We start from the raw sequence: 9,143 nt of genomic DNA on the forward strand, positions 1-9,143 counted from the left end.
ACGCGCGAGGCGGTTGGGCCCAGACCCTGCGCCACACCCAGGCTCCGCCCCCGGGGCGCCGGAAGTGGAGTCCAGGACCGCGCGGCGCGCTGTCAGTCCCTGCGGCTCGGAGCCGGCGCGGTCGCGGGACTCTTCCGGACAGCACGGGTGGCTCGGGGCCCCTCGGGTTCCGCGGTGCGGAGGGCACCATGGACGACAGGGGTAAATCGGGACGGGACGGGCCTGCTGGTCTACAGCGGAGCCGCTCAGGGGTCCCCCCACCTCGCACGCCCGGGCTGGACTCCGGGAGAGCTCACGTTCCGAGCTCAGGCTGCTCGGCTCGATGCGGTTCCTTAACCCCGCTCGCGGTCCCGTATCCAGGGGATGGACCCCGAGATTATCCGCAGGCACCCTCTCTCCCTACGCTTTTTTCCATTGCCCTTGCCCAGAAAAGTGAGACTTCGAAGGGAGCGTGGAAGTCTTAGCAGTCTCGACGTCCCCCTATGTGGAGTAGGAATGAGACTCCCTGCCCTGATGAATTTGGAACTAGAGGAGAAAGAATAAGGCGTGCTTGGTGCGCTTATCTAGTGTGGTTATCAAAGTGCTTTCTTAAGTGGGGCAAACTAATACCCATAATGTAGCTTTGATGTTAAACAAATAAAGGGAGTGGCTCTCTACATACACGTAACTAAGTCTGTATGTGAATAGGCTTGACTTAGCATAGACTGTCTGCAGGGTACAGGAGAATGGATGAGGAGATTGACATTGGGACGCTCTCAGGACTTGGGGTCTCCGTGAAGAGGGAGAATGGCCATTTAGTGTCATTTAGCAGCTGTCATCTCTATTCCCGTCAAGCATCGTCATTTCCCTAAAAGCCAAACATCGTGAAAAGAAAGTTTTTAAATTAGGTTGCTTCGTAAGGTCAACAATTATCGCCAAGCTTTCTGGCTTTACAACCTGCAAAATGAACTTGAATCACGTTTCTCTCTCTTTCAGAGTTAATTGAATACTTTAAGTCTCAGATGAAAGAAAATCCTGACATGGCCTCAGCCGTGGCTGCCATACGGACGTTGCTGGAGTTCCTGAATCGAGATAAAGGTGAGGGCCATCCTCCAACACACGGGGCCTTAGGAGAGAGAGCCTTCTAATAACTGTCGGAAGAGGAGACAGTGAGGGAGGCGTGTGTGCCTACGAAACGGGATGCCACCCCAAGTTCAGCTGCCTCCTTCATTTCACTCTTCCGTTTAAACTAGAGAGAGCCCTCGAGTCACCATTAAAATGGGTTCCCTTTCATAAATGACATATACTTTGAATCAAGAATAACCATTTTAGCCCAGGCAGGTGTGGCTCAGCGGATTGAGCGCCAGCCTGCGAAGCAAAGTGTTGCTGGTTGGATTCCCGGTATAGGGCACCTCCCTGGGTTGCAGGCCAGGTCCCCAGGAGGGCATGCGAGAGGCAGCCACACATTGATGTAGTTCTCTCCCTCACTCCCTCCCTCCCTTTCCCTCTAAATATAAATAAATTAAAATTTAAAAAAAAATAACCATTTTATATGACGTTGACTGCGAGGTTTAAATTATAGTAACAGTTCAGCTTTCCAACTGTTTATGGAGCTGTCTTGTGCCAGATTCTGTGCAGATGCTGCAGAGATTGTTCCAGAATAAGTTCTCGTATTAATGTCATGCACTGTGATTGCGTACTACTTCAGGCGTCCCAGATGTAAGCATCTGGGTGTAAGTGAACTAGGAGAGCCTCCGTGAACCCGAAGGGCTGGCCCAGAGACCTGGGTCCCCAGGACGTCCTCCAGTGTCTTCTCGTCGTACTCACGGTGGCGTCCCAACCCCTCCGCACCCCCACTGCCCCAAAGACCCGCTCCATGCCGCCCCCCACACCGCGCGCTCACACATTTGCTCCCGCCTCGCGGCCTTGGTATTGTCACCGTCTGGCCCTGCACCTTTCCCACCGTACCTGTCTGTGGCTGGATCCCCTCCTCCTCGGGGCTCAGTTTAAATGGCCCCCTCCAAGAAGCCATCCCCATTTGCTCTTTCATAGCTTCACCTTTCTCATCACTCTGCTTTTTTTTTTAAGTCCTCGTTACAATCTGTAATTAACTCCCGTATTTCTCTGGGTACTTATTTATTGTCTGCCTCTTCCACTGGAGGAGGAGTTTGCTCAGAGCAGGGACCCTGTCTGTCTTGTTCACCAATGTGTCTCTGGCATCTAGAACAGCACCTGGCGTACAGTGTGCACCTGGCAAATACCAGTTGAATGAATCGCGGGCCCACCAAGGGGCTGTGGTACTAAGACAGATGTCACGTTGCCCATGTGATCCATCCAGGGGAGACGATCCAGGGCCTGAGGGCGAATCTCACCAGAGCCATAGAGACCCTGTGTGGCGTGGACTCTTCCGTGGCCGTGTCCTCGGGCGGGGAGCTCTTCCTGCGCTTCATCAGCCTCACCTCCCTGGAGCACTCTGTAAGCCCGCCCCGCCCAGGTTCCCCCTCCACTCCTCTCTCGGCCTGGGTCTCCCCTTTGCCCTCATTTTGCTCTTCTCTTCCTAGGATTTCTCCAAATGTAAAAAGATCATGATTGAGCGGGGAGAGCTGTTTCTCAGTAGAATATCGCTGTCAAGAAATAAAATCGCAGACCTGTGCCATACTTTCATCAAAGATGGGGCGGTGAGTAGATCTCCCCGCGTCCGGTGACGGGAGCCAGGACTTTGCATTAGGCCCCTGGCGTAAAGCCCTCCCCCTGCCACGTACTTGCTGTGCAGCCTCGGACAGGGCACTTAACCTCTCTGTGCTGCAGTTCACTCATTTGCTACATTAGGGGTATAAGAGTGCCCATCTCACTGGGCTGGTGTGCGGACCAGGGAGGCAGCACGCATAAGGAGTTGGCGCAGGGCCTGGCACATGGCGAGACTGTGTAAACATGGACGTAGTTATCAGAGTTGTCATTTTAAACACGCAGAGGAAAACACTGCGACAGCATGGGTGATTTTTGATTTAGTAAGATGTCTTACTAAGGAGGTATTTTTATTATTGGACAGGTACTAAATTAACATGAATTAAGTCAACACAGAACAGCTCTTATCCCGGGTTAATGCTGTCTCTTCCTGGGGAAGCTGAGCCCTAGATTGAGATGTTTTTTTAAAACTTCTTTTCAAATGCTGTTAGAGAGCTGCAAAGTCGCCAAGTGTCTACGGGGGTGGAGAGGCGGAGCCGCAAGTTCAGCCAGTTCCCCAGCGCAGGGCCCATAAAACTCCCATGCATCCCTCACGCCACCTTCCTCCTTCCTGCCATCCAGCGTCCACTGACCATAAAACTATTTACATGCGTTTTGACTCTGAAATCTTGTCCTGTTTTATTACCTGTGTCCCAGCCTTTGGAGTATGTTATTAAATAAGTGACATAATAGATGTGAGTGGAACTTGTACAAAAGCCAGTTGCAAACAAAGCCATTGTTAGCCAAGTCGGAGCAACATGACAGCTGCTCAGCTGCTCCGTCAGCGGCCTTGGCCTTCCCCTTCTGGCCAGCCTGTCCCACTGTCAGTATCGTGTGGTTTCATTTACGATGTAATGGGTGACACCCACCTGCATCAGCACAGACTGAGACCAAACTCGGAGCATAGCTGCTCAGGTTTAAACATGCAGGTGAACTGCCTGGGATCTTATAAAATGCAGGTTCTGACTCAGTAGGTCTGGGGCAGGGCCTGAGAACCTGTGTTTGCAACCAGCTCTCAGGCCAGAAAGGAACTCAGGGGCCACGTCCATCCGTCTCGCACTGACCTCTAGAAAAATCAGATGCGGTGGCATCCGTGGGACCACATGGTGACGGCTGGAGCCCACCCGCCCTTCTGCCCGGAGGCCCAAGTGTGCAAACCGTGGCCTAGAGACAGGAAAGCTAACCCCTAGGAATCCAGCGGAGCCTTCAAGTAGAAAGGCTTTGTCCACTGCGGGGGGATCCCACTCCTAGGTGCGCTGGGGCTCGGGAGACCCCAATACGGTCCCCTGGCGGAACCCTTCCTCAACGTACGCATATGGGCTTATCGCCCGGTGCGGCATCGGGCACCTTCCTCTGACCGCAGCTGGCGTGTGAGAAAGCAGAGACAGGAGCCACAGGCTCCCGGGGGTGCAGAAGGGGGGCCCGGCGTGCGGGCGGTCAGGGGAGGCCGGCCCCCTGACGGAGCGTCCTCGGCCCACAGAGAATACTCACGCACGCCTACTCCAGAGTGGTCCTCAGGGTCCTGGAAGCGGCTGTGGCGGCCAAGAAGCGCTTCAGCGTGTACGTCACAGAGTCCCAGCCTGACTTATCCGGGCAAGTACCTTTCCATTGGGGGGTGTGCCCAGCGGTCGTGTGAGCGGAGCCAGAGCGGGCCCCGGTTTGCCCGTTCCTGTGGCTTCGCAGCCAGTCACCATGCAGGGCCGGCAGGCTTAGTTAGGGGTGACAGAGGAACCACAAGATTTTTTATCAAGGAACGGGTCGTTCATGTCTCATCAGTTCAGAAGATGATAACAGAAAAACTTTCTCCTTTCTTTCTGAATTTGCATGTCTTACCCACAGCCCCTGGAGGTATTGTTTCCCTGGAACACACGCTTCCTTCTAAAGAACCAGGTTGTTTCCTTGGTTGAAAGTCCTGGGATCTGTCCCTTAATCCATTAATACCAACTGAGTTTCAAGCTAATATAACTTATCATTGTCACTTAAGTGACTGATTTACACACATTGGAACTTCCTTGAATTTTCTCTAATGTTCTCACAATGCTATTTTCAGTAAGAAAATGGCCAAAGCCCTCTGCCAGCTCAATGTTCCTGTCACGGTGGTCCTGGACGCTGCCGTTGGGTAAGCACCCAGCCTCCCTGCCACAACCGCCTGTCCCCGCCCCCGCCCAGGGTTTGCACGGAGCAGGCCTTCCAGACTGAAGGTCAGCGTCCCACTCATAAACCTGCACCGGGGAGCGTCCTGCCTCTTCATTAACAGCTGCATTAAACCGCAAGCTCACTACAGGGTCTTTTATTTATTTATTTTTTTATATTTTATTTATGTACTTTTAGAGAGAAGGGAAGGGAGGGAGAAAGGGAGACAAATATCAATGTGTGAGAGATACATTGATCGGTTGCCTCTCACATACCCCCCACTGGGGACCTGGCCCGCAACCCAGGCCTGTGCCCTGACTGGGGACTGAACCAGTGACATTTCGGTTCGCAGGCCGGCCCTCAGGCTACTGAGCCACACTGGCCAGGGCCAACACAGGACTTTGATGTTGTACGCAGGCCGGGGGATGCTAGTGGGGGGAGTCGTTTACAGAGCATCACGATGCGTTTTAAGAGCCCAGTTCAAAGGTCGGGTTATGGCCAGTGCATGCGATAACCCCTCTCCCTCTTCTCTGAAGACACGGCTGTCCCCAGTGCCACTCGGATTCTTGTCTCACCCACGCAGCCCGAGCTGGGGTTGCGTGTTGGTGAACCTCACTAGAGGAGACGGGCGCAGCAGTCTCTCACAAAGAAAGCACATAAGGCAGGTGAATAAGGAAATTAGGGCTGTGTTGGAAAGTAAGCACTTGAAGAATTCTACCAATGGCTCACCTGAAAAGGTGAACTGGCCCCGGCTGGTGTGGCTCAGTGGCCTGCGTGTCATCCCGCGAACTGAAAGGTCGCCAGTTCGATTCCAGTCAGCGCATGCCTGGGTTGCGGGCGAGGTCCCCAGTAGCGGGCATGAGAGGGGCAACCGCACATTGACGTTTCTCTCCCTCTTCCTCCCTCCCTTCCCCTCTAAAAATAAATTTTAAAAAATTATTTAAAAAGGTGAATTGCTGTTCACACTACCTGAATGGTGCTTGAATTAGAGAACACTTCCCACCTTTGCATCAGGTCTTCGAATTTGGGTTTTGCGTGTATTAAAGCAGAACAGAAACCGCGCCCCACGCGCCGTGAGGGGCGATCCAGGTCTTGGAAGCCTTGCTGCGGGCACACTCGTGTGCGCCCATGCTAGGTGCTGTGTGACGCCCCAGTAGCAGAGCTGGTGACAGTGCCAGGGGCTGCTTCGTGTGCAGGGTGCCCTTCAGAAGAAAGTTGCAAGAGGAACTCACTGCAGTGACAAGGGAATGTCCCCCTCTGCGGGGGCGGCGCGGCTACCGAGCGCCAGGAGCCAAGCGTAAGCGTTTCCCCTTGGTTTCCTCAGCTACATCCTGGAGAAAGTGGATCTCGTCATAGTCGGGACCGAAGGAGTGGTCGAAAATGGCGGGATTATTAACAAGGTAGGAAGCTCCACTCCCCGCAGGCCCTTGTCGCTGGCACGTCAGGCGCCACGTGATGAGCGCAGCGGCCGCTTCCCAAGCCCCCGGGCCCCTGCCTCAGTCGGTCCAATTTTGGTCAAATTCCCTTCTGCTGTGGAGACTGAGCTACATGAGTTAGGGGAGTGTAATTTATATTTCCTCAAAGCATGTTTTAACTGACATTGGGGGTTTTTGGATGGTTTGTTTTTAATTAAGTATACCTGACATCAATAGAATGTGTTAAAATATTTCTATCCATTGTGTAACATGGAAAGATATCACGATAGTTCAGTTTCTATCTGTGTTAAAATAGATATTACTTAAAATCAGCCATTTTAACAATTTTAAAGTGCACAGTTCAGTCGCATTAATTACGTTCACGTTGCTGTGGAACCAGCCGTTTTCAAAACTAGCCCAGAAAGAAGCAGCAATATTTTAACTAAAAAGTAATAAAAATTATTAAAAAAACAAACAAAAAAAAACTAGCCCATCATCCGGGCGGCAGCAGGCGCCAGTCAGCAGCAGACGTCGCCACGGCCTCCCGTCTCCCGGTCGCCCCCTGGTCTTTGCCTGGTCCGGGCCCCTCGCTGGAGGGGAGCCAGGCGGGTCGGCCCCTGGAGGCCGGCGTGCCCCCCCCAGCGTGCCGCCTTCGAAGCTCACCTAGGCTGGGGGTGGGCCACCGCTCCCTTCCCTCTCGCGGCTACGTCCTGGGCCTCATCTAGTCTGTCCGCTCATCCGGTGGCAGACACTTGTGTCTACTCTTTGGCCGTTGTGATGCTGCCATGAACATGGGTGTCCGAGTGTCTGGCTGAGCTCCTGGTTTCGGTTCTTTTGGGTCCGGAGAGTGGGTGTGCTGGGCCGCGTGGTGGTCCTTCCGGCTCTTTGAGGACTGGCTACCGCACACAGCCACCGGGGATGCCCGTCTCCCGGCCTCCTTGCCAGTACTTTTAAAAATAGCCATTTGGTAGGTGTGAAGTCATGTGTCACTGTGGCTGTGACCTTCATTTCCCTAATGAGTCAGGATCCTGAGCTTCATGTCATGAGTCCATTGCCCGCTTGTGCATCTTTGGGAAAATATCTATGCTGTGTGCCGTTTTCAAGGATCGTTTTCAGTTCCAGAGTCAAGAGTTTCATGTGTTACGTTCCCTCGTATACGCTCTGCTGCTTCCCCCTGTGAAGTGCTATAACAGCTACCAGTCTCCTCTCTGACCCCCAGATTGGAACCAACCAGATGGCCGTGTGCGCCAAAGCACAGAACAAGCCGTTTTACGTGGTTGCAGAAAGTTTCAAGTTTGTGCGGCTCTTCCCACTAAACCAGCGAGATGTCCCAGATAAGTTTAAGGCAAGAGTGTTACGTATTTGAAAGGGGTATTTGTGTCTCAGCTGAACCCTTGAAGAGGCTAAGAATGTCCCAGGAAGGGACTCGCTTCTCATGGTGCTTTGCTCCTCCACGTGGGCTACAAAGATTAACTTGTGGTTGTCAGGCTCAGAGTCTAGCCTGTCCCCAGAATCGCGCTGCGGGGCGGGGCCGGGCTGCATGGGGGGCTGTCGGGGAGCGCCGTGAGCTTTGGAGTAGCCTCTCTGGACTCAGCTCCCTTCCCTACCGCTTGCTGGCCACACGCCCCCGGGGCAAGGCCTTTCCTTCTAAGCCCCGAACTCCGGTCCCTGCACAACTGCCCTGCACTGTCAGGGCAGGGACAGTTCTGAGACCGTCATGGGAAGACCTCAGCAGCTGCCTGGCACACGGGCGCTCTGTGCACACCACTTCCTGGGGAGGGCTGCCGGAAGGGGAGGGGAGGGCCGCTCACTAGTGAGCGGTCACCTGGGGTGGGCTCTGTGGCCGGCGGGCCGCCTGAGCTGGGCCCCTGCGCTGGGCCCCTGCAGCACCGCCCTCCCTGTCGGCGGGCTTCTCCCCATCCCTGGGGGTTCACTCGGGCAGCAGCACCCTCCCTGCCCTGGGGCCGGGAGAGGCAGGCTAACCTGTGCTTCCGTCTCCCCAGTACAAGGCAGCGACTCTGCAGTCTGCGCGGACCGGGCAGGATCTCAGAGAGGAGCACCCATGGGTCGACTACACGCCCCCCTCCTTGATAACCCTGCTGTTCACAGACCTGGGGGTGCTGACGCCCTCCGCAGTCAGCGACGAGCTCATCAAGCTGTACCTGTGAGCTGGGGCCCTCGTCTGCCCCCGCAGCCGTGCAGCCGGGCGGGGAGGAGCCTCCTGGCCCCTCAGCAAGCCCGGCGAGAGGAATTTTATTTTTAAAGAGGATTTATGGACTAAGGACTTAAACTCTTCAGTCTCATTTAAACATGTTCTTGGTTCCCTTAAAACTCAACCTAAATTGTACTGACAGTTTGCAGATACTTGCATTCATTTCCTGTTCCTAAAAATACACCTTAGACTATTGGCCACTTAACTGACGAAAGATGAGCCCGGGTCCCCTCCCTGCACCTTCCTCTGCGCTACAGTCTCTCTTGCCAAAAGCAGCCACTGAGGAGGTGCAGCCTAACCCCACAGGCGCCCCCGCTGCAGCCGGGCGCCCCTCCGGGAACCAAGGGCTGCCCAGGCCACAGACACGTGGTACCTGGTGCCTCGCAAGAAGGCAGGGCACATCCGCCCAGTGGGCACCGGGGTCCCACGGGGAACCCCAGCCAGGGCTGCTGGCCCCGCACAGGGTGGAGCCCAGCGGAGTGGAGCCTGCCCAGAGGGCCCGCGCCAGGAGGACACCGCATCGGCAGGGTCTCCATGGCCCACCATGTATGAGTGCGCCTTCCGGAACACTTGTCACCTTAAATTCTGTATGTGTGAAAGATGTGAATCTTAACAGGTTGGGGACCTGACCTACTTGTAAAAATTGTATTTGAGAACTGAGCATCTTTTCAAATAAAGGG

At 54.5% G+C, this 9,143-nt stretch overlaps 1 protein-coding gene across 1 annotated transcript; it reads left to right on the forward strand.

Moving 5' to 3' along the window:
* Nucleotides 1-74: 74 nt before the first annotated feature.
* On the forward strand, nt 75-9,135 carry EIF2B1 (eukaryotic translation initiation factor 2B subunit alpha). Its single transcript, XM_054594395.1, has 9 exons — nt 75-201; nt 976-1,077; nt 2,318-2,454; nt 2,541-2,657; nt 4,184-4,300; nt 4,758-4,822; nt 6,161-6,236; nt 7,471-7,596; nt 8,255-9,135. Exons 1-9 carry the CDS (start codon nt 189-191, stop codon nt 8,417-8,419), a joined length of 918 nt encoding a protein of 305 aa, XP_054450370.1. The 5' UTR covers nt 75-188; the 3' UTR covers nt 8,420-9,135.
* Nucleotides 9,136-9,143: the final 8 nt, after the last annotated feature.

This window comes from Pteronotus mesoamericanus, unplaced genomic scaffold (assembly GCF_021234165.1).
Source record: "Pteronotus mesoamericanus isolate MK-2021 breed Mesoamerican mustached bat unplaced genomic scaffold, CSHL_Meso_final scaffold_507, whole genome shotgun sequence".
NCBI classification, from domain to species: domain Eukaryota; kingdom Metazoa; phylum Chordata; class Mammalia; order Chiroptera; family Mormoopidae; genus Pteronotus; species Pteronotus mesoamericanus.